This window comes from Amphiura filiformis, chromosome 10 (assembly GCF_039555335.1).
Source record: "Amphiura filiformis chromosome 10, Afil_fr2py, whole genome shotgun sequence".
NCBI classification, from domain to species: Eukaryota; Metazoa; Echinodermata; class Ophiuroidea; order Amphilepidida; family Amphiuridae; genus Amphiura; species Amphiura filiformis.
The window spans coordinates 14813669-14840407 of NC_092637.1; the positions used below are offsets into that span (position 1 = coordinate 14813669).

Consider the following 26739-nt stretch of genomic DNA (forward strand, 5'->3'; position numbering starts at 1 on the left):
ATCAACGGAAATTACAGTCAAAAACGCACCTTGAAACTGGCAAAAGCAGCTCAACCTCAAGGTTTGGTGCATCTTTTGAAAGTAGAGTTATCGTGTGAGTATAAGACACTGTGTGGAATCACTGAAAATGGCAGGGGATTTTCTTCAAAGCAGACAAGCCTTTACTTCCAGATTTGGATATGTGTTTGTGTGTCTACAGCTAATGTGGTGTGGACAACTCCTTATTTGGGTAGATGGAGGGTAAGTAGGAAAGCTTAAATGGGATGTGATCAAGATAAATGAGACCTATGTTGATAAAGATTTTGAGATATAGCCAATAATAGGGAACAACTTCCTTTGTATTTCTATAATTCTAAGCAACGCATGAAATACCTTTATATGTGGAGTGGTATATCGAAAGGAGACACATTTAGTTAAACTTGAAATTCTACTGATGTTTATCACAATTAAAGTATTCAATAAATGTTCATCAAATAGCTTATATAAATAGTGACAGTAAAAGTGAAGTATATGTATGTTTTGAATTGAATTATAATTATAATGAGGGCTCACTTACTGAACAATTCTGATTTTGGGATCTTCCAGTTTATCGCAAAAGCTTGAGTAAAATATTAACTACGTACTTTGGATTTTGAGCAGGACTTGCACTGTGCAGATATGTCACAGGCTGATCAAAAAAAATCCTGAACTTGCGAAGCGTAGCGAGCGAAGCTCTCGCGCAACACGGCTGGGGGTCCGCTTAAGGGCCCCGGTGGGGTCCAGGAGCGAAGCCCCGGTAGGGGTCGAGGGGGCGAAGCCCCCCGAAGCCAGATGGTTTCTGCACATTTAGCACCACAGTAAAGCCATTTCAGAGGGTGAAAAGAACAGTTCAAAGCTCCTGGCTTGTTCTACACTTTTAATAAAAAGTGCTTCCTTCTTCCAGAAAACATGCTTTAAAGTTTTCAGTTTCCTATACTTTTATGTACAAGAGAGATTCTTAAAAAAAGTTTTTTAGCTTTATTTCATGGACAATATGGCTGATGTTGATATATGTGAACCAGAAAGATAAGTCAATAGGGCCACTCCAAAAGCCGAAAAAAAAAATAAATTTTTTTTTTAAATCCCCAAAATCTGGAAATCCGGATAAATCCGGAAATGTGACATCTCTGACTGTGTGTTTTGCACCTACAGAAAGGGCTGCAAATTCTGCAGAAGGTAATGGCACATGCCCGGAGGATTTAAACAATAAAAAGATCTGGGCGACCAATATCACAAGCCAGATCCATTTAAAGATGCATTACATCATGGCCAAGAAAATTTAACAGACTCTTTTAGTGTGATCGCATCACATATTTTATTATTTTACATTCCAGAAATGCATGGAGAGATTCAACTGTCCTCTGTACCAATCTATCACATATAAACCTGACCCAAGAGTCATCAATACTAATCACAACCAATGTGTCAGACCCATGCAACATATCTGTCTCTGCCCCATCAGAAGGTTTACATCTGGACATCCTGCAATCAGCTAAATGGACTTTGTATGAGTACTTCTATGTCAAGACAGATGAACAGGAGGAATGCTGGGGTGACAAAGATATTGTAGCATTCACAGGACAACCCGGACTTTGTAGCATCAGATTCACTAGTAAGAACTTGGTGATAAATGTTAAAGCATCTATAGTAATGAACATACAATTATTTCGCCACTACAAAGATAAAAGAATGAATAAGAACCAAACAAGTGAAATTGGAGATGAATACTCTTGGTGTACCGGTAATACAAGTAGTCTTAAGAACTGTAATATGCTAGAAACTTATGATGGTGTATTTAATGTGAGCCCACTTAATATATCATTTGATCAACTTCTGGCCAACAATGATGCACTTAACACTACATACAATGGGTATAACTTAAACACATTAGGACTTATACTACAATATGTATATGTTGCAGAAGTGCCTGTGATTCGACCCCAATGCCAAAGTTACATTCACCATAGCAGTGTTGAAATCCACTGCCCACTGGTCACCATGAGTACCCTTCTGATTTATGAGCAAATCTATGACCCACCTGTTCCTTGTGTGTTAAATGCCTCACATAGAAATGTGGTTTACATTTCTCCTGGAGCATTTGAAAGCCTTTACTCATTCCAATACCTGTTTCTCTCTCACAACAAGATAGAAACAATTGATGGAGCATTTCATGGTCTTGAGTCATTGGAAGTGCTTGATCTTTCTGATAATATACTTGAAAGCTTGCCAGGTAATGTGTTTTCAGAACTCCACTCCCTTCATCAACTCTATTTACAGAGAAATATATTGTCTGCGCTCGCTCCAGGGGTGTTTAACAACCTCTTTAGATTGCAAGTTTTGAATTTAGAACAGAACAAAATAACATCAGTAGCATCCAGCACACAGAATCTTTCTATATTCAATGATCTACAGAACTTACAACTTTTGAATCTTAATGCAAATCTGCTGTCCACATTAGAGGGAAACCCATTCCAAATATTACATCAACTTTCATTCTTAACCTTGAAAACAAATGATCTAGCTATTTTACCAATAGATATATTTGATAGCCTACAGAACTTGCATGGATTATGGCTTGATGATAATGACTTATCAGAAATGTTACCTCACACATTTCAGCATCTAGGGAACCTGTCAATCTTGTCATTACAGAATAATTATCTAACTACCTTGCAAGATGATGCATTTGTTGGGCTAAGCAATTTGACAGCGCTATGTTTGAATGATAACCTTATAAATAAGCTAAGTATTGGTGTGTTCAAATATTTAAAAAAGCTTATAGATCTAGACCTACATGGAAATCAACTGGAAGTGTTGACATCTGACTTGTTTGATGATCTTTTGGAATTGGAATCTTTGTGGCTACACAACAACTATATAGTGGAGATTGAGCTTGACTTATTCAAGAGACTATACAAACTGACAAGCTTATTCTTGTATTCAAATTATATAGATGAATTGTCACCTGGTTTATTTGATAGTCTTGGTAATTTGACCGAGTTACGGCTTCATGAGAATCACTTGACAGAGCTTGATGTTAACCTATTCCAAGGGTTGCATAAATTATCTATCTTAGACCTGCATACCAATCAACTAAGAGAATTAAAACCTGGCATATTTGATGGTCTTGGTAATTTGACAGTGTTATATCTACATGAGAATCAGTTGACAGAACTTGATGTCAAACTATTCCAATGCTTGCATGAATTGTCTATCTTAGACCTGCACACCAATCAATTAACAGCATTAAAACATGGTATACTTGATAGTCTTGATAATTTGACAGAGTTACGGCTTGATAAGAATCACTTGACAGACCTTGAAGTCAACCTATTCCAAGGTTTGCATAAATTGTCCTTCCTATCACTACATACCAATCAACTAAGAAAATTAAAACCTGGTATATTTGATAGTCTTGATAATTTGACAGAGTTATGGCTGTACCAGAATCATTTGACAGAGCTTGATGTTAACCTATTCCAAGGTTTGCATAAATTGTCTATCATAGTACTGCATACCAATCAACTAACAAAATTAAAACCTGGAATATTTGAACGTCTTGGCAATTTGACAAAATTATCTCTGTATGAGAATCACTTGACAGAGCTTGATGTTAACCTATTCCAAGGTTTGCATAAATTGTCTATCTTAGTACTGCATACCAATCAACTAACAGAATTAAAACTTGGTATATTTGATAGTCTTGGCAATTTGACAAAGTTATATCTGTATGAGAATCACTTGACAGAGCTTGATGTTAAACTATTCCAAGGTTTGCAAATATTGTCTATCTTAGTGCTGCGCACAAATCAACTAACAGAACTAAAACCTGGTATATTTGATAGTCTTTATAATTTGACAGAGTTATGGCTGTACGAGAATAACTTGACAGAGCTTGATGTTAACCTATTCCAAGGTTTGCAAATATTGTCTATCTTAGTGCTGTGCACAAATCAACTAACAGAATTAAAACCTGGTATATTTGATAGTCTTTGTAATTTGACAGAGTTATGGCTGTACGAGAATCACTTGACAGAGCTTGATGTTAACCTATTCCAAGGCTTGCAAATATTGTCCATCTTAGACCTGCACACAAATCAACTAACAGAATTAAAACCTGGTATATTTGATAGCCTTGGTAATTTGACAGAGTTATATCTGTATGAGAATCACTTAACAGAGCTTGATGTTAACCTATTCCAAGGTTTGCATAAATTGTCTATCTTATCGCTGCAAAGAAATCAATTAACAGAGTTAAAACCTGGTATATTTGATAGTCTTGGTAATTTGACAGAGTTATGGCTGTACAAGAATCACTTGACAGAGCTTGATGTTAACCTATTCCAAGGTTTGCATAATTTGTTTAGCTTACACCTGCATACCAACAACCTGACAGAGCTTGATGTTAAACTATTCCAAGGTATGCATGAATTGTCTAGCTTAGCACTGTTTACAAATCAACTGAGAGAATTAAAACCAGGTTTATTTGATAGTCTTGGCAATTTGACAGAGTTAGGGATGTATGAGAATCACTTGACAGAGCTTGATGTCAACCTATTCCAAGGGTTGCATCAATTGTCTATCTTAATGCTGCATACCAATCAACTAAGAGAATTAAAACCTGGTATATTTGATAGTCTTGGTAATTTGACAGAGTTATGGTTGTACAAGAATCACTTGACAGAGCTTGATGTTAACCTATTCCAAGGTTTGCATAATTTGTCTAGCTTACACCTGTATACCAACAACCTGACAATGATTAAACCTGATACATTTCACGACCAGTTACAGTTGAGTCTACTTACTTTAGATTCCAACACAATTTCAGATATTGGTTCTGAACTGCTTCTTCCATTATCTGGATTACACAGGTTAGAGCTGAGTCGTAACAATCTAGAAACTTTACAAACTGGTGTTTTCAAATCTCTAGGAAACTTGTTAAATTTGATTCTAGATTACAATAAGCTGTCTCAGCTAAATTGGGGCGTGTTCCAGGGTTTAACCAATCTAGAGATTCTTTCATTGCATGGAAATAAACTAACCTATCTAAAGGCTTTCACATTTCAACATTTAAAAAGTTTAATCTGGTTGGATTGCAGAGACAACAAACTTTTACAAATAGAGAAGAATGCATTCAAAGACAATTCATATGTACAATTCATTGACCTCAGATTGAATCCTATTGGAAAGTTGACACATGATTCCTTTATTGAACTAGGAAATGACACCACAATATCAGTCGATTCTGAAGCAGTTTGCAAGTGTATTATACATCAAGATAATGGTCCCAGCTGTGCTGCCAGGAAAGATCTGTCTCCATACTTATCATGTCAACCACTGTTATATCAAGAAGTGATCAGGTTGACAGTGTGGCTACTAGGTTTATGCATAATTGTAGCAAACACAGTAGTTTTAATTTGGGGATGTGTGCAGTTAAGAAAAGAAAAAACAAAACGAGATGAAGTGAAACAGAAACTACTGATTGTTAACTTGGCTGCTGCAGACCTGCTCATGGGATTTTATTTGCTCATTCTTGGTGCAGTTGACAATCACTATGGTACATATTTTCCTTTACATGCTGAAAAGTGGAGGACAAGCTTATTATGTAAATTTTCTGCTGTGTTATCTGTTTTATCAAGTGAAGCATCTCTATTTTTCTTGACATTGATCAGTTTTGATAGGTTCTGGTCATTAAAGAATATCACTCGACAAAACTTGTTACATACTCGCATGTCCAGAGTGATTGCGACAATGACAATTTGGGCAATTTCTATTATACTGAGCTCTATACCACTTGGCTTAGGTGATGAAGACTTTGAGTTCTCTCAAGTTTGTATTGGGTTACCATTGGCAAGACGTATCAATTTTAACACTCAGAGGGAACCTGTCAATATCCCATTAACTGACAGTGATAGAATTAACAACATCTCATTTCCTACACTAAATTTAACTGGAACCAGCCTAGCATCATACTACTCCATCAGTCTATTTCTTGGAGTAAACTTCTTTTGTTGCATTAGTGTAGCAATTTGTTATATCTCAATATTCTGCATCATAATTTACACACGTAAAGTGGCTCATTTGAAAATGAATGTCTCCCGCTGGAGAAGAGAAGTGAGAACAGCTTTCAAAATGGGAATCATAGTTCTTACTGACGTCATGTGCTGGATGCCGATAATCATCCTGGGAATTGTAGTCCAAACAGAGTATGCAAAATTGTCCCCAACAACATATGCCTGGGTCATAGCATTTGCTTTGCCAATCAATTCAGCCGTTAACCCATTTTTGTATGCCATTGGCCAATGGGTATCAAATTATTTAGACAATAAGAAGGAAAATCAAAGAAAAAATGACAATGTTCCCATGGTAGAAACAAGGTTATGATTGTCACAAAAATATGTGATCTTTACATTGCTCACTTGGTATCACAGTAAGGGGAGGGGGGGGGGGGTAAGGGTGATAATTTTTTATGATTCAATTGTCACAAAACTATGTGATCTTTACATTGGTCAGTTGGTATCACGGTAAGGGGAGGGAGAGGGAGGTAAATTCCAATTTTGCTTAACAGACAGGTGGCCATTGGATCAAATTATCTGTGACCTGCTCTCACAAAATGAGCACAAAGTTGACAAAATAACTTCGTGATATTCCAGATTTGAAAATCTTTATTTTATACCCTTTAAAGCCATACCAAACATGTTAGGATGACTCCTTGCTTTGGTCTTTAAAAATCAATATTTCCTCCACAATGTCTTGTTTTCTATTGAATTTTGTCACGTTTAATGGATTGTATCTTCTATAGTGCCTTGGTGACTTTATGCTCATTTTGTGGGAGACGGTCACATTTATACACATTGTTGGAATTTTTTGTTACCCCTAGGAACTTTATCATGTATATCACTCTGACATATTGAAAATTTCCGGTTGCATGATTTTGACCTGGTATTATCAGTGGGATATATACTTATAGGGTTTTTTAGAGAGACTGTATGTGTAAAAGCCTTCAAGCTCCCCCCCCCCCCCAAAAAAAACTTTACTGGAACAATGTGTGTGCATAGCAGGCAAACATTTGGTATGTACTTTGGTGGGAAATAGGCTCCATGCACCTTTTCATTTCATTTGCCTTCCTGAGAAGTTTTCTTTCATTTTTCGTCAGAGGGGCATTTTTCTCTTGAATTTTTTGTCAGCGGGACACTCTGCGAATTAAAAAAAATCCAAATTATTTGATATCAGAAGGACATTCCTCGCATTCAGAATGCTATTCAATGTTTGATGTGCTCTCATGTCCCACAAAAAATACTTTGCAAACACTGCTATCCGATCCCTTAAGGTTTTTAGAATTGCCTTGTACAATGTGAAATCAGATATCACAGAACTGCTTGAGGATTATGTGCCATCATATACTCACTGAGAGCAACTTTCAAGAAACTGCTGATGCAGCCCAAAGTATCCACATCATACAGACTAAGGTCTTTTGCGGTTGCTGCGCTATGGAACAGTATTCCCTTGTCTCTGAAATGTGCCCCAACTGCTGACAGTGTTAATTCTTAGGTTATTATCTTTTTATCATGTTTATCGATTCTGTACATGTTTGGCATTATTTTGTTTTTAAACATCATTGTTACAATAACTTGGTTGTTTTAGATTGCTTCTTAAGGTGTAGGTTTTAATATCCAGTGTCAAGGTGTAGGTTTTAATATCCAGTGTCATCAATTCTGTAGATATTTGTTTCTCTTGTAATTTTAATCTGTTGTATGGGTAATTTTCTTATTGTACTTCATGTGTGTGCATTTCCTTTTTAATTATTAAGTGCAATAGGGCATCTGCGATGCTAAATGCGCTATACAAATATTGGTCTTTTATTATTATTTGAAAGTTGAAGATATGTATGATTTTCCAAATTATTTGTTGGGAGATAATTTAGAAAGTTATAGATAATTATCCCAAATTGTAAATAAGTTATATAAAATGTTGATGATCTTCTTTTATATTACGATATAATTGCTTTAAGGAAACACTATATACTCCGGATAAACTGACCCGACGGAGCGTCGATTGAGTCCAGGGTTGTATGTATGTGCGTCGCTGAAGATAATGCATGATCAAGGCTGCCCTCAATCCATGTTCGTATCACCCTGCATGTCGTTGTCCGACTCATTTTGTGATCCGACCTCCGAGGAGGAGTAAGTGTTCGGTCCGTCATGAATCATGTGATTTGATCAGATTCTGAAATACAATCACTGCACACCTTTCTGCCCTGACCCGACTATGTACGATCCAAGACGTATCGGTTTGGGGAGGGGAGTGTGTGGCAGAAATGGGTGTTGACTAGAGAGAGTCTCCTTCAGCTATGTGATCTCATTGACTATATCAGCAGGACTCTGGGCCAGTGAGGCAGTCAGTCAAAGAAAGTGTGGCCCGCCGTAAGTGTAGTTGGTAGACACTGAGCCTATCTATCTCTGATGCATCCAAACCGTCGCCCTCCGCTCCTGATTCCTCTCCAATCTTGGATCAGCCCTGAGCCCCAATAAACGGTGTTGAACCTCATGTTCTCTACATCTGAGCGAATCTGTGTGTGATTCCTTTAACCAGTGTCATGTACGAAATAGTCTATACACCCACCACCTTTTAAGACTTAAAAAGGCATTTCATGATCCACATCATCCCCCCACTTTTCTAGAAAAAAGTTGAGCAAAGTCTATTCCAATTGAAATCCATACACTCCCTATGGAACATATGAACCTAATCTCCCACACAGGGGGTAAAGATTTTAATGTAGTACAAGTCACCCATTCAGGTAACTCCATTTGAAATTCACATTCCTAGGGGCCATTCCACGGTTTTGGGACAAAGATAGGTAATGCGAGTAACCATGCACATCTGTGTCCTCTCTAGCTTGTGAACATGAAGCAAGTCACATGCTATTTAATATCATATCAAGGTCTATACTTTGGGTCTGATCATTGGTGTTATATTATAACTCTGATGTCCTGCTTCATGCATGAGCGAGAGGGAAAACTGTTGCTCACTCAAGGCTAATGAAAGTTGATTCTTAGTTGCCCGTCACCCGCCCACATCACCTTTTCAATTTGACCAAAAAGTTTCATTATTTTCATAAAAAAATCAATTATCTGAAATTTGAGATGGAAATAATCAAAATTGAAACTCTAAAAATGTCTGACATCCCCTGCTGATCATAATCAGCAGTTTTTCTTAGTTGAAGGGGTAGAGGATGTAGTAAATAATGGAAATTTAAGGATTACCTCATCATGTTTCTAGTGATTACAAAAATTGCAAATTTCTTTTCATTTTAATAAAAACAAATTCAAATCTTTTCTCAATCTTTTCTCAATCTTTTCTCAATCTGTTGCAAAATGTCTGTAGGCCTAATGATGATCTAAGTATTAATACCTGTTTTGAGATGGTCTTTCATCAAAAATATAGGTAATAGCCATATAAATGAAAGTTTTGACAATAATGAAAATTTCCAAAATAATGAATAATGAAATCATGACCTCATATTTTACTGAAAAAAAATGTGACGGGAAACTTATCATTTCATTTCATTAGCCCAACATACCTTCATCTCAAAACCATTGAATGGCTCACAGGGGAATAGCCCAGCCCAATCTATGTGACCACCAGAAGTAGCTTCTTCCTTCTTACACCCTACTAAACTACGCAAAAAAAGTTTCTTTATGGTTAGGAAATTTACCCACTATTAAAATCTAGCAACCAATTTTGTGCGTTTGCTCACTAATCGCATGCGGGTGATTGTCCTCGCGCATTTTGACACCTCAATCACTACTCTTGACACTCCTGAGAAAAGATATGAATGTTTAAGTAACACGAGGTCGAAAATGAAAATTGCAAAGAGGCCTATTCAGCGGTTTTTAGAGCTGATTAACTGATCCAAGACGGTTTCATTATTACCGCATTTTAAATTTTAATTTAAAGCATTTTCCTTGATGCATGTTGGATAATCCTTTGCTTATTATGCAGATGAATGATCAAAGACAAAGGTGAGTGGGTACTAAGACATTTACGTTTTGAGAGATGGATTTGGAAAAGGGATTCAAAACAGGTCATGATTACAGCTGCATTCCTGGAAGCAGAAGGAATTGAGACACTAGAACATAACATAACATAGAGTGGCCCTCCAGAAGCCCTGATCTTAATCCCTTGGAGAACCTTTGGGATCAGCACAAGAAACGAGTCAACAAGAAGATAAAGGCAGATATAACGCTGGTGGGATTAAGGTCGCATCGTTATCAACGAGTGGAGCAGGGTTGAGCAAGGTAACATTCGACGCCTCATTAGGAGCATGAGATGCCGCGTGGCTGCTGTAAGGGAAGCCAACGGTGGACACACAAAGTATTGAAAGAAGGGTAAAGAAAGAGGTTAATCTCAAGTGAAGTTGGAAACGGCAGTATGATGCCTGAAATGTACTCAGCAATTAAACAAAAAATGTTATCTGCATGTTTGTTGTTTTTTGTGTTCTTTTATGCTGAAAACTTGAATAGGCCTCTTTGCAATTTTCATTTTTCGACCTCGTGTTACTTAAACATTCATATCTTTTCTCAGGAGTGTCGTAGAGTAGTGTTTGAGGTGTCAAAATGCGCAGGACAATCACCCGCATGCAATTATTGAGCAAACGTACAAAATTATTCGCTAGATTTTAATAGTGGGTAAATTTCCTAACCATAAAGAAACTTTTTTTGCGTAGTGTATATTTAAGTGCTTACCTATTATCTGATGATATAATTGGTGCAAAATCCACTGCGGTCACTGCATCACTGGTAGTGAGAGGTGAGGAGGCAGGACCATAACCACCAAGACTAGTTGACCTTTCACCTTCACCATCTGAACTCTGACCCCAAATAATGACCTGTATGTATTAGAAAAATGACTCTGTTACCACACAGATTCCTTTTATAATTGATCTTTTCGGTAAATCCCATAAGCCTTTGCGAGTACACCTGAGAACTCGTCATTTTACGTCACACCGACTTGCAATGCGCAGTAACGATGTTCGATAAACAATGTGCGCATCGCCGCAGATCGGTGTGACGTCAAATGACAAGGTCTCAGGTGTACTCGCAAAGGCTTATGGGATTTACCGAAAAGGTCAATCTGTGGTTACCAATTCATCTTCTATCACTACCAGGTTCCTATTGCTGCTACCCTAGAGGTACACTGCTACCCAGCTACATCATTGGTACTCTGGAGTACTTGTGTGGGTACTCTATAGAGTATATCATTGGTACTCTGGAGTACTTGTGTGGGTACTCTATAGAGTATATCATTGGTACTCTGGAGTACTTGTGTGGGTACTCTATAGAGTATATCATTGGTACTCTGGAGTACTTGTGTGGGTACTCTATAGAGTATATCATTGGTACTCTGGAGTACTTGTGTGGGTACTCTATAGAGTATATCATTGGTACTCTGGAGTACTTGTGTGGGTACTCTATAGAGTACATCATTGGTACTCTGGAGTACTTGTGTGGGTACTCTATAGAGTATATCAGAATCATGTGTACAGTGCACATACTGGTACTGGATTGGCACTGCACTGGTACTATATAGAGTAGCCTCAAAGTAGATGGGCAGCAGTGTACCTTGTGGGCCGGCAGCAAAAGGAATCTGGTAGTACAGATTTTGATTTTATGTGGTTGTAACTTCTTACATGTGACACCCTACATTTAATGAGCAAAATAAATGTAGGCATTTATATATAGCACCTTTAAAAACATATGAATACCTGAGTGGAAGAAGGGCCCAACTCCACCAAAGCTGTTTTTGAGATATTAAGAAAAACACAGATATCAAAGTGCTTTTACATTTACAGACCTGCCAACCTACCAAAGTCAGAAAGAGGGACATCATGGCCAAAACCTTGTACATGTACACAAACCAGGAACAGATAAATTCAAAGAGTTGAGGTGTGTGATACTTTCAGAATTCAAGGAAGGTTTTGCAGGTCTAAATTTATCACAATAGTTTAAAGAGAATCCAAAATTTTATAGTGAAATTTGCTTCATTTACTGCTGTTCTTACATTTGAATTTGCCATCACTGAAATTTGAAGGACTGAAGGAATTTGAAGAAATTTCACTTTGGAAAACCTAAGAGGGACAGTCCCTCCATAAGAGAGACAGTTGGCAGGTCTGCATTTATTTCATTAGGCAGAGGCGCAGCATTTAACATTATCATTGGACATTTAATTATGTTCTTTATTTTCCACCCTATTTACCTGGGGGAAGAAAGTAATTGAATATACAAAGCTTAATGTTAAATATGGTGCCTCCACCTAATGTTCACAGCCACTACGATATATCACCCCATAAGGCTGCAGTGGCATAGCTAAGGCACAAGGGAGAGCATGTGCCCTGGGCACCTGGGAGGCACCAAATTGACCGATTCAGCACACCCAAAGTCATTTGCCCACATTCTAAGGTAAATGGTCATTTGGAAGCCATTTTATGACCGAAATTCAATTTGATTATAAAGGTATTTGTGCGACTGTTCTACATGCTCCATGTGCAATTGTTTCTGGAATAGGGGGTGGGGCCATGCCATTCTGTGTCTTTTGAAGTTTGACAGAGTAACTATATGTGACGTGTCATGTCAAAAGGAGACACTTTTGGGCAGGTTATGAATTTTGAGGTTTTTACATATCTTAAATATAGAGATATTTTGCTCCACGACGCCGTTTTCCAAAATGAATTTGGACATTCCTAAGCAAAGATATTGAGTTCGGAAGTTATGGTATTATAAAATTGGAAATTGAGATATCGGCCTTTAAAAATATTATTGACAATGTTGAGAGTGGGAATTAACTTGAAAAATGTCTTAAAAAATACAAGATGCGAGTTACATTCCGGTCTGAAACTATCAGACAATATTTTTAACATTAATAACATCACAAATTAGCAACAAACCCAAATTGTGAAAAAATCACCCACCAGCAGATTTTTGGCTATTTCTCCATTTACGATCCTGCCCAAAAGTCTCTCCTTTTGACATGACACGTCACATGTATGTCTCAAAAAGAAGTCCTACCTTCTTATCTCTTGAAGCAGTTGCAAAGAATTTGTCATCATGTGACCAGCAGCATGACCAGATGATACGAGTGTGTACTGATGTCTTCTTGTCTGTCTTGGCAATCAACTGAAATGGAGCCTCTGAAAAACAGGTAATGTCATACATATACACAAGTGAATATTCATACGTGTATAAGGTGGTACAGTTTGTCCACTCTGAAGTACAAAGTGACAATGCGCGCGTATACAGCGCGTTAACAGTGCGTAGTGCTGCGTCTCTGCTGCAGGTATGCGTGCCTTCAAAGTCGGCACAATGTGTGCGTCCGCGTCGGTACTTTGTACTTTAGAGTAGACTGACTGTAGATAAAATGCTTAAAGAGAGTAACTTCAACAATACACTAGAAGCAATATACATAACGACTCAAAAACTGCAACTGATTGGGGGTGGGGGTACACAACATCGTAACATCTTATGAGGTCATACTGTTAAACATGACAACATCGCCATCTGCTGAAGAGGCTAGTCGACCTAGCAAAAACATTCCAGGTGAGCGAAAAATAGTGTAAAGTGTTGCAGTCGGTAATAGCATAATACAATTATGCCGAGCTGCTTCCTGCAAGTAGGCCTACTCATTTTCTTCCAATTTATGAAGAAAAACGGTATGGAAATGTTATTTAAACTTGTAAACCCTTATTATTTTCAACTGTATTGAATTGCTAAGAATGTTGGGTATGTATGAACGGGGTTCATTCATAGGATTTCGGGCATGATCGCTGTTTATGCCCTCAATCTTATGAATGAACCACTAATTCATACACTCTTAGATAGCGAGGACCAATCAGAGCAAACGTTAGAAATATGTGAACCATGTGTAATATGCATGGGCGCGCACTCTGCGTATTATGCGCAGTGTTATCGGACGCGTTCCATTTTTCTTGCGAGTTGATGCATTTATATTTATTGCTTGTATTTTCCAACATTTTTAGTGACAATTTTGTTATAAAAACAGCAAAAATCACATGTTTTTTTCTTCTCGTGTATGTAATAGTTTAATGAACGTGTATTACTTGTTGCTTGAGAAATTATACAAAATAATGCACTTGCGCTGATGTTGATGCATCTAATGCACCCCCCTTCGGGGCTCATATATAGACGCATTAACATCAGCGGGCGTGCATTATTTTTAATTTCTCATCCAACAAATAAAACGTATTCATTAACCTATAATTAAGACATGGTAGAGTCTAAAATCTAGAAGCCTATTCATTGGTTTCACAGTTCACTATTACCTGAACTAGGTTGATGAAATATTGCCCACGTTCTGTCTCTGGACACTGACAATAAATGATGACCGCTGTGTGAGAAGGCCATTTGTGTGACGGTCAGGGAGTGTGCAGCCAGTTGACAAACTTGATGCCATTTCTCCGTGTCCCATATTATGATAGAGGCATACTCTGCCTTTGAGGCCTACAGAGAGATAATATATATTAAAGAATATATTTTGAGGCTATAGAAATTAAAAAACTATAAAAATATATTTATTAGTATATCTACTACCACATCAAACAGATAATGAAACTAGAAGTGGGTTAAAATAACATTCATACATACGCGTTATATAACAGCATATGTGATTGGTCGATAGGCGGGCATAAACAACGTTTATGCCCTGCTTTCTGGTCGTAAACAAGCCGTGTCAGAACCGATGAACGCTTTCATGAGTAGGATATACGCGCGTATGCTCATGAGGAGCTATTTACGCAAAGCGCGAATGATGTACGCGATGTTCGCGCGTGTCCAAACACGGTGGACTGAGCAAGTAAACGTTTTCTTACAATTAGCAATGGAAAAACTTTTAAAAAGGATTAGAAATTGGTAGTTTTTAGACTAAAATGACGATATTTTTTAGTTGTGGAGAAAAATAATAGCACGCAGAATGTTACGTATGTATGAGCAGGGTTCATTCATATATTTTCATGACTAAGCGTTGTTTATGCCCTCGGGCTAAAGCCCTCGGGCATAAACAATCGTTTAGTCATGAAAATATATGAATGAACCCCTAATCAATATTTTTAAAGAGTTTACAAGATGTTAAAATTACCCCCTGGCAAGAGGGGTCTTAGCTAGGATTTGACAAGTGCCCGTCATATTTACCAAAACTGCCTGTACAAAATATGACCCTGAAAACATAAACCAGACCTCTGCCTCTTCTGGAGGTTCAGTAAATGCAAATAGCTATTGCATTGATTTACTTGCCTGGTCATGTTTTGAGTTCGCAACATATTCAAGCATTATTTTTAAAACTTCGCATTATATGTCACAAACATTAAGTTTGCCTGTCCCAGAAGCAAATTGTCTGTCTAAAATGACGGATGCAGAGCGAACACCCTGTTGGTATGATCAAATTTCTGCATCTATCTCTGCTGGACACAGCCTGCTTCTGTTACATTTGATAAGAAATCCCAATTTGCATATCAAACCTGATGAATTCAACACCACTGCTTACCCAGGGTTGCCAAAAGATTTAAGCCTGAATCGCGGGTCAAATAATCGAAAAGTCGCCCAATTTTTCTCTTTACCATTGGTTTCTATGGGGCATGAAACTACCGAAAGTCGCGGGAGCCAATGTTGAAAAGTCGCCCAATTTTTTTCTTATGCATTGGTTTCTATGGGACAGGAAATTGTCAAAAGTCGCGGGAAAAATCTTCAAAAGTCGCCCAATTGGGCTACCAAATCGCGCGTTTGGCAACCCTGTGCTTACCTTGCATACTGATGCAATTAAATTACCAGCTGGGTGTGCTGCAACACAGAAAATTTCAAACCCATGTCCATATAGCTTCTGTGTTTCTGGCCAAAGTGTGTTCTGAAGAAGATGCTCTTCTGTAGGTGGACCTACGGTACATGAATAGACAATGAATGTGATAAAACAAAAATGTCAATTAGGTATAATAGTAAGGGCCAAGTATATTACTCCTTGTTTTGCATGCATTTTGCTAGGGAGCAGTGATAATTCACACTTTTTTTTATTTCTGGCTTCTCAAATACGGCGGGATTCGTAGAAAGTCAAGGATGAAATTTTGTTTGGAATCAGTTGACGGTTACGCCTGTACATAGAGTCTATGGAAAATGCAAAAAATACACTGAATGACAACTGTGGGCTCCTTGACCACTCTTTCAAACCACTTATATATAACGGTATATGTACACCTCAAAATAATTTACAAGCATAAATTTCAGGATGAGGATGTTTTAGTGCTTGACAAAGAACATGATTGGTTTAATGTTTCAACTTATTGGCTCAGTGTATGCATACAGTGGCGATCTTGGTTGTGATGGTTATTTCTAGACGAAGGCTGATTAGGGTTCTGCACCATGCAGTTTTAAATTATCATTTTATGCCTATTACAAACACATTATAAATCCCTTCATTTGCAAGCTATTCTTAGGGATTTTGTAATGAATGTATTGTGAGTATGATCTGATCGAAGGCATTAATGACAATTGAGTTAATATGTGACCTGCAACCACCAAATGAGCGTAAAGTCGCAAGTTGGTAGTTTTGAGACATGCTGAGTTGATGTTCTTTGTTTGCAGCGCACCTGTACAAGCCAGAAGTATGTCCTTTGTGAATGGCCCAGCTTGCCGGTTCACAAAGGGCATACAGACATACTATTGGCTTGAACAGGTTCGTGTGAAACAAAGAACCCCAATGCACCAGCCAGGGCGTCTTGAAACTACCAACTTGCGACTATACGCTCATTTTGTGGGAGCAGGTCACATATTATTTTGAGCTTACCCAGTAACCTAGCATGGGTAATTCCAAAAATGGGCTATTCCATCTGAAATCTTCCCTACCTCTGTGGAAGATTTAAGAAAGGTCTTCCACAGAGAGAGTATGTTTTTTAAATGGAATTGTCCAAGGTTCATTATTTTGCAACCCATACCTATGGATACAGTTTCAGTTTCAGTTTATTTACCATTAGACAAAAAGCAGAAAAAGAAGTATACAATGATGGGCTGACCAAAAAAAGAGCAATGCTCGTACAAAGCTTGGCCACCCTAGTGGATACTTATATCTTCCACAATAGGAGTAAGTAATTTAAATGGAAGTTATCAAATTGTCTATTCTATTTAGAAACCCATACTCTATGTTGAAAATTTTAGCTAAATCTTCCACAGGGGGAGTGTGAATTTCAAATGGAATAGCCCAATCTTTGCCTTGCATACTTGATTAGCAATAATATTAGTCAAGCTACTTTTTAAATGTACCATATTCATTCCAATAAGCGCCCTACCAGGGTATATTCAATTTGCTAAAGGGTACCATTAATGTTGAAGTGACAGATATATGTTGATATTGTGAAATAGCTGGAGGACTACACATCCGGTATAAACTTGCAATACATTTTATACATCAGAAAAGCTACTACTGTCTGTTCAATTAGCTTAGATTCTTGAATTTTTAAGATATTTGAAAAAATAAAAATTGTGGCCAAAGTTATCAAAGAAAAGTGTTAGCACAGCCTTAGACCTAACGTGATTTATACTTTTCAAATTCCAAAGTTCAAGTAAAAACCTCATTTCTTTTCAATTTTGCCTCATTTTAGGCAGTTACTTGGGTTCACCAAAAGGGTTCGCGACCTTTTTACCAATCGAGTGGGACGGTCCATTCTCAACTTAGGGCATAGACCTTTTCCAATTTAGCAAAGCAATCTGTCCACCAATCTGTCTTGCCATTTCAATTGTTATACCGTTCCGGTTATTGGATAGGTTCTAGGCCTATAGTTGATGATGGTCCACTGGTTTTTGTTACACGAAATTATATAAATTGTAAGGGAGTCAAACACAGAAAGAAGACAATCAGGGCAGTGTAACCTATGCATGGACGAAAAACTGGAAATAATAAAAATAATCAATCTCAAGAGCTTCATAAATAAAAGGTCGGAATTGATTAGTAAGTGCAGGCACGGGTCAAAACCATCAAACCGTGCCAAGAAAAAGAAATAGCTTTGTGTGTGCATCTCAGCAATCAGTTGCCTGATGATCGCTGTAATGCGTGAAACACAGTGTAGCAGCTCCAGCAAATAAGTGTATAGTAATCAATTTGTAAATAAATAAATAAATATATATAAATAAATATAAATAAATAAATAAATAAATACACAAGGAATGTATTTACATAAGCTGGGCCTATTTTAGAAAACCTTAGTTCATAAATAATAACGTAATGTTTCAACAGTAGGGTTTCAACACAATAGGCATACTCATGTAGGCCTACTGGCAAATAGCTATTTTGTTGGACAATACTTCCTGATGCGGATGGTCGAATAAACACTATCTCATCGCATTATGACATTCGTCCCCATTGCTCTAAATGGATTGATTCAAAAAAGTTTATGGTACCCGACGTTCTACGGCTTTTTATAAAAATATCGCGGGAAAACACCAAAAAAGAAATGGGGTTTTAAATAGAACTTTAGAATTTGAAAATTATAAATCACGTTAGGTCTAAGGCTGTGCTAACACTTTTCTTTGATGACTTTGACCACAATTTTTTATTTTTTCAAATATCTTAAAAATTCAAGAATCTAAGCTAATTGAACAGACAGTAGAACGTCTCAGGACCCTTTGATAACATACGTAAATTCATCTCTAATAATCGCCCCTCACAAAAAGTTAGGTAATCCAGGTAAAAGATAAGCGCCCACCCAAAATGACTTTGTTATTGGAATGAATACGGGATTTAATTGTTTTTAGCTGGCGTTACATTATAATCTGGTATGCCACTCCTATATCATACATTCTCTTGATTATAGAGAGAACGCTTGTGGGCGGCGTACCTTGTTGTAAAACCCATAGACAAATCACCTAGACCTCAAAGTATAGGCGAAGCCACATATCCATGGTGATTTTGGCTGGATGGCCGGAGTTACTAGGTGCAAAGAAATAGAAGCCCCTATGTCTGAAAAGAAAGATGCACTTGTTTGCATTCTTGCCAAAATTGTTGCTATGCAGTGTCGACTTCAAAACATGCAGTTGTCTCGGTACTTGTTTGTTTGGAGTAAAACCTAGCCTTTTAGCTCTCTATTTGTCATGGTTAGCTCAGATCACATCAAATAATAATATTTTAAATATATTTTTGACAGTTCTACTTACTAGTAAGATTGACAAGAGCAAAGTATATTTCAGGATAAAGTTCACTTGGGTGAGTGATTTCCCTGTCTGATGCCGGCATGCCGCCCTCTCCTGAAAACACCGCCTTGTTGGATAAGCCTAGTGCTGGGACACTAGCTCCTTCTGCTTGACTCTTTCGCTCCTGGGGAAAACAACATGGATACAAGCATGATATGAAGATCTTGTTTCTAAACCATGTTAAGTTCACAATTAAACACATTTAGTTTGTGATTTACCTGTGTGATATTGCAATAGGTTGTGATGCTATGGCATGGGTATAGTAATTTCAGTTTGATGCACCATTATGAAGCAAACAGTGGATGGATGCACAATAACAATACTGTTTGAGGCCTTTGATTCCCAAATGAGAACAATAGTCTGCATATTGTTATAAGCAGCATTGTTGTGGCAATAATGGCTTGTTGATGGTAAAACTCATTGTAACTAATGTCAAACTTGTCAAAGTAAATGAGAAATATGTGGGTTGGACTTAACATGGTTTGGAAACAAGCTCTTCATATGCAGATAGAATAGAAACAAGATTTATTATAAAGATGTATGTCATGGTCTATTCCAGATAATAGCATGCCACTCTTTCCTGCAAACACCACCTTGTTGGATAGGCCTAGAGCTACATGTAGTAAGCTAGCTCTTTTAGTTTGACTTTTTCTCTGCTGGGGAAAACAACATGGACACAAGCATGATATGCAGGTAGAATAGAAAATACAATTTTAAAGATCATGACCAATCTATATAAATAAAAGGAAGGTGTGCAAAATTTTGGCTCCCTCTCTAAGCCAGACCATGTTATTGTTCAACTCCAAAAGTTGGGCACTTGGTCATCTTAATATGACTTAAAATATAGGCTACTGTATTGGTCATGACTTGAGAGATAAATAGTAGTTTATTTGATTTGGTCAATTTTGGAATAAATTTACAGACAACACTGGCAGTCTTATTATCACTATAGAAATACACCTTGGCAGTGAGCCAATGCTTACTGCAAGTAGAGGTATATTATGCATTGAACAACTACAGAACCAGTAATGTTAGTAACAGAGCTTCATGTATAGGTTATAAGCAAATAATTATTTCCCTCTATTGCCCAACAAGTTGAAACAGTAGAGGAATTTTGTGTTAGAGCAGGGATGGAAGTCAGAGTAGTTGCCTGCAGTGTAGGGCCTACTGATACAAAAATCTGTCTCCATATTCATGTGTTGAGGTTTATAATATACCTAAAATGTTAATTCAACAATTTAAAATTAGGGCAATCATTTTAACCCCAACACAGTGATGTAGACATGATCATAGTGTTTCACAGGGGGTTCAAGGAGGGGGGGCATTTGTTTAAGAGGTGGCCTGGGCAGGGATATATTTTTTATTAGTACATTCCATACCCCCGTATAAAATCAGGGCAATCTTTTAGCCCAACAGTGGTGTAGACATGACCATAGTGTTCAGAGGGGCCCCACAATGGGGTGGGGGTGGGGGGGGGGTGGCACACCCGGTATAAAATCAGGGCAATCTTTTAGCCCCAACAGTGGTGTAGACATGACCATAGTGTTCAGAGGGGCCCCACAAGGGGGGGGGGGTGTAAGGGATATATAAATTTGTTTCAGAGGTGGCCCAGGGAGGGAGGGGGGAAAGGGAATATTTTTATTATTAGGCCTACATTGCATTATTTTACATTTCGAATGTTGCACATGTACACAATATAAAACATGATAAAAATGACTTTTTGCACATAACGGGAGGGGGGCATATGATGTGCGGTCGCAACTTTCAACATGGGGGTCTGGGAATTGATGGAATATCCTGAAAAAAGTTCGTCGGGGGAAGATTCTCAATTCTAAAAATTTCCAGGTAACATATTTATGACACAATCACTATCATCACCGTAATACCACAAAGTCACAAACCACCCCCGTTTACTAACCGCTCCCTTTTACTCAACTAGCGGGGACCCGCGCGAAGCGCGGGTCTCCAGCTAGTTCTACATAATGACATGCTGCACTCTCCTGTAAACACCACAAACACGCCCAGTGTCGAGACACTATCTCCTTCTGCTTGACTCTTTAGTTCCTGTAACATAGATAAAATGACTTGTAACTTAACTTGACACTTTCACAGAATGATTGAGTTACTTAGAAAATATGACTGATGTCTTGCATTAAATGACTTGTTACCATCAACACTCTTCCTCTCCCTCTTCTCTCTTTCATTCTTTTACTTTGTCTTTAAAATTTACAGCCTGAATGGATCAACAACACCAAGAGCAATACAAACAGCATCAATCTGAAAAAAATCAGTGACACCTTAAATTTAACTACTTTATATGATAAGCAGACCAATCTTACCTTAATTTCTTCATCTAAGTCGAGTTGTGATATCTTTGAAAGATTCTCTAGAAAGTTCCTTGGTGCCTCAAAAATTCTCAGAACCTATAAGAAATGAAACAAACATGTGATTCTAATTATGGCTTCTGGTCAGAATTTTACTAGAAATAAGATAAAAGTAGAATATTTAGGTTCTTTCTTTTCACAAAGTGTAGAATTTATGAGGGCTAGATGACATGAACAAAACATGCCCCAAGTCTAATGAAGCCCAAGCCACTCAAATACTAGCAATGTCTTTATTTGACCATTTTGACACTCCCAACATAACAAATTTGTCCAGTTTTAGCCATTTAACTATTGAAACTGTTTTTCTTAATAGGAAAACGAGTCAAGGAAACCAATAATCACATTATGTTATTACATTCATCTTCTTATCACTGCTATAACTAAAGCGACTGATCACAGCAATGCATTGCATGTCATAACCATGGACCTGCGGCCTAAGATTAAGGAATAAGGTCATATCTTCCATAGAGGTGTATGCATTTCAGCTGAAATAGCCCTTCTCATCAGCGCCAGAGACAAACTTAAAGCGACCAACCATAGCGATACATTGCATGTCATAACCATGGACCTGCGGCCTAAGATTAAGGAATAAGGTCATATCTTCCATAGAGGTATATGCATTTTAGCTGAAATAGCCCAATTTGGGGCACATTTGGTCAATTTTGTTTGGATTTCCATAATCTATTACTCCTTTTCCACTGTTTTGGTGTGAATATCTAAAAAAGTAAATTTTGCAGGTATTGCAAAAATCTTTGGGAGGGGGGGATTGTATTTCAAATGGAATATATAACCCATTATGTTATTACATTTACCTTCTCATCAGCCCCAGAGACAAACTTAAAGCGACCAACCATAGCGATACATTGCATGTCATATCCATGTACCTGTGGCCTAGCAATCTCATGCCAACTAGTCTGAAAAACAATATATAAAAACAATAGGGCTATTTATAGTAATCTGTTATTTAGCACTGTCTTGTGTTCATAATGATATAATTGACACTGTTGTCAGTAGCATAGCCAGGACTTTCAAAGAGGGGGTAAGGCAACTTGATGAAAATGGTCAAAATGGGATCAAAAGTACACAAAAAAAAGCTTTAAAATCTTAAATATTAGGGCAGCCAGAATATTATTATACTTAGTTCTCTGGGTTATTAGGATGAACAAATTGTAATCTTTCCCCAGAGTAGCCAGTGCACATAAATGTTGAATTTATCTAATTTTAATCTGGGGAAAAGATTAAGATTTGTTCATCCTATTAACCCAGAGAACTAAGTATAATAATTTTCATACTTATGTGACTTTGTGTATTTGTTATTAATATGCAGTTCTGATGCCTTCCGCTAGGAATGCGACGAACATCATTCGAACCTAATAGATTTATATCTTCCACTCTTCTCCAACGTGCCTCTTTAGCTCAGTTTGTTAGAGCGTCGAGCTAGTATTACGAAAGTCGCCAGTTCAAACCTGGCCAGTTTTCAATGTTTATGTGCACTTGCTACTCTGGGGAATGATTAAAAAATTTTCATTAGGGCAGCCAGTATCTCATAGGGGGCAGGAGCAAGGGGGAAAGACTTGTAACAAGGGGCAGCAGCTGCTCCCACTTGCCCCTGTCTACGTCACTGCCTGTTGTTGCATACCTGATTTCCTTCCCTCCTCCAACAAGCATGTAATCTTGTGGTCTGATCAACGCTAACAGAAACTAGAAATGTTCCTTCCGGATCCCAGTCCAAGTCCTGTACACCATCATAATGGCCGCCGACTGCTACTGATGGAGACCACCGCTCAGCGACCTGAATTTTGTACAAAGCATTATCAAAACAAAACAAATGATAACTAACTTAACCAATTAAATGCAAGTCCTTGACTAGATCAACCATCTTATTCCCCTTGACTTACCTCACTGATGATGAGATTTTGGTATCATATGACAGATCATACTTTTCTCATAAGCAACCTGAAATCTGACGTTCCAAATCAGCATATTTCTGAAGAAATTGTTTAAAACCCATCTATTTGTGGCAACCAAATTAATGATGTTTTCCCATACCCAATGCATTTTTGGTGACAGTGAGTCTAGCAAATCCTACTTCAACAAAATCTGGTATGCAGGAAAATTCTGTAAGCTTACTTACTATACTGTGTTAAAAAAGTATCTGAACATTTGGAAAAAAAATCCTAATTTTAAACCTAAACCATATTTGGGTAAATTAATTTTTTCAATAGGTGCTATCTTTTATCCTGCGCATTTTGGAGCCTCTAATAAGCACTTGAATGGCCAATGGTGACAAACTGGCCTATACAATCAGAACAGATCAACAAGCACAACAAAGAGACAACACAGTTTCTTCAGTCAAACTTTATTTAAAGCAGTGCATTTTTATTTTAGTTTTTTTCTTCTCTGTACTTTTCACAACTTTTATCCTCAATCTTACCATTGTTTTCAATCGATTGATGCACCATGCTTCACACAATTGGTTTTAAATTTAATTTAAAAGGTGTGCAAAATTTAGCTATCCACCACTATCAAACCAGAAGTCTAGTATGTGGATTTTAAATAGGCCAGTTTGTCACTTTTAAAACTGGACCTTTGTCTAATCAAATGCTTGTAACTTTACTTCTTGTGGTCACATTGGATTCAATGGGGTGTCATAATGTGCAGGATTAGATAGTTAATAAATTTACCCAAATATGGTTGTTTTAAATTAGGATTTTTCCCCATATCTGTCATATAGTGTTCGGATACTTTTTTGTATAGTTAGTAGAAGCTTACTGATTTATGATTAAATTTTGGCACTATTCCTGCTATGTAAACACTTCTATAACATGTAAGGAAACGATATATATTGAAATAGAATTGCAATTCTTCTCAAAAGAAACAATAAAGTTTAATACGACATACAGTTGCTCAGGATCACAATGTAACTGGGCTTCGATTGGTTAATTTAAGTTGCATACCTGTGATTCTGTGTTTTGATTGGCTAGTTTTGTCCATAAATGAATAGCTCCTTGGAACCCATGTGCCATGATTGACATGCCATCAGGACTAAACTGACATCCATAGAGTCCTAGGGTGTTGCCGCCTACTTCACCAACTCGCACCTTAACAAAGAAAATATGAATATAACACAAAGAGATTACACTTCATGAGGACTGGACTGAGCATCTTATTCGCACTGCCCTCTAAACAAAGTTTTCACTTCACCTGCATCATCACGCACCATTAGTAATTGATTATTTGACCCTTCCAATATATCAAATGTCTACTCCAACCATATGACCCTCCTCGTATGTTCCGTTCCCGTGACAAATCGCTTCTCTGCGAACCCCGTTCAAACATTCATGGGGGGACAGGGCTTTTTCAATTGCTTCACCATGTCTCTTATCAGGGGTAGACATAAGGAGTGAACTCCTGGTGTAAAAGCCTATCCAAAAATTTAGATCAAACTAACTTTGTCCTATTGTATGGTGTCCTACCTGATCTAACCACACCCCTGACTCCTCATCTGGTCTCCATATTATCATGGTCTTATCCATAGAAGCGGATAGTAGACACATCTCTTGATGTCTTGATGTGGAACCTGTAAGAAATATCATCAAAATGAGTTTAACACTGAATGATCACACACTCATATGATAAAACAATGGTTTCATTGTGAAAAAATCCCAATATGGTTTTCATCCTGAATTGCAACCAGTACCAATTTAACAGGTTACACCAAATTTGTTGTCAATTTTACTAAGAAATTTGCTTGAAAATTAGTTTAAATGGCCATCACCATGGAAACTGCTGTCTCTTTGAATTCTGCTAATAGCTTAAAATTAAAGAAGTATTGTATTCATTCATTCATTCTATTTTTTCATCAATACATACATAATCAGCATAACAGATATAAACAATGTTGAAAATAATGATGTGATGAGGTAAATGCATTACAAAGCCAAAGGCCTGAAAGACAATGCATCACCTTTACATTAAATAATATCTAAGTATCAATAATATTAAGTGTAATACAAACTTTTGCAATGCAAGAAATTGCTAAAAATGATGAAGAGGGTCAATTTTAGTCAAAATGCCCAAAATCACTTAAAACATGCATTATATGCCTACTTAAAAATTTCAAGAAGTCATAGGTCAAAAACCATAGGCCACAGAAAAATGTTGCGATTAATGTTTTTGATCCAAACATCTTAATGAATTGATCTATTGTCCATGATGTAGAAATCATTTGCAAAAAAAACATGTTTGCTTGTTTCTATCATAGATTTATTGGAAAAACTTCCTAAAGATTTATGTAAAACAAGTCTTCAACATTCACTTTTTTGCTCCTTATATTCCGCTTAAACCCTTCTCTGTCATCAGCGTGTGGTAGCTGAATGTTGACTGGTTGATCCTCTACCTAATCTGGACATTGGTTATATCCTAGGTATTTCAGTAGAGAATCATAAATTCTTGAAAAATCATGGCCCTCATCCCTGTTTAGGGTGCGGTTGGTCTCCTTTATGCAAATAGCTTCCCTCATGTTGCGCTGAACAAACTTGTCTTCTCTACAGATGACAGTGACACCTCCCAGGTCAGGACTGTGTCTTGTATATCTGTTGTGTTCTGCAATATCTGAGGTATACGAGTGGATATTCATACGTAGTGGTAGATAAAATGAATTAAATTTTTAACTTCAACACTACACTATTTTTCGCTCACCTGGAACGTTTTCACTAGTCCGACTAGCGTCTTCAGCAGATGGTGATGCTGTGTTGATATCTTGTCTACAATCGGGATATCTCTCACTGATGACGTCATATGATTGACAGAATGACGTCATAGGGATTGTGTATCAAATTGACTGTGCTGATTGTGACACGAGTTATATCGGCGAGTCTGCCAGGAAACTTGAGAAAAGGCTTAGTGAACACATCAGCGGTCAGAGAACATGTTGTGAGATCTAAAGGTCACAAGATTGATTGGGAAAACGTTAAGGTGCTCGAACGGGAGCAAAAAGAGTTTTCCCGGAGAATTCTTGAAGCCATCCAAATAAGGACTCAAAACCGAGACTAAATCGTGACCAAGGACTAGAAATAGATCCTATTTTGGATAACTTG

General features: G+C 37.5%; 1 protein-coding gene across 1 annotated transcript in view; it reads right to left on the bottom strand.

Annotated features, from left to right (window-relative positions):
• LOC140161689 (elongator complex protein 2-like) overlaps nucleotides 1-26739 on the bottom strand; it is a 72723-nt gene that overhangs the window by 31215 nt on the left and 14769 nt on the right. Inside the window, exons 7-16 of the mRNA XM_072184990.1 lie at nucleotides 25117-25220; nucleotides 24598-24741; nucleotides 23280-23432; nucleotides 22453-22554; nucleotides 21596-21679; nucleotides 19221-19380; nucleotides 15826-15956; nucleotides 14354-14531; nucleotides 13083-13204; nucleotides 10764-10906 (exon numbers count right to left, since the gene is read on the bottom strand). Of these exons, the coding sequence (XP_072041091.1) occupies nucleotides 10764-10906; nucleotides 13083-13204; nucleotides 14354-14531; nucleotides 15826-15956; nucleotides 19221-19380; nucleotides 21596-21679; nucleotides 22453-22554; nucleotides 23280-23432; nucleotides 24598-24741; nucleotides 25117-25220 (1321 nt within the window). The remainder of the gene's footprint in view (nucleotides 1-10763; nucleotides 10907-13082; nucleotides 13205-14353; nucleotides 14532-15825; nucleotides 15957-19220; nucleotides 19381-21595; nucleotides 21680-22452; nucleotides 22555-23279; nucleotides 23433-24597; nucleotides 24742-25116; nucleotides 25221-26739) is intronic.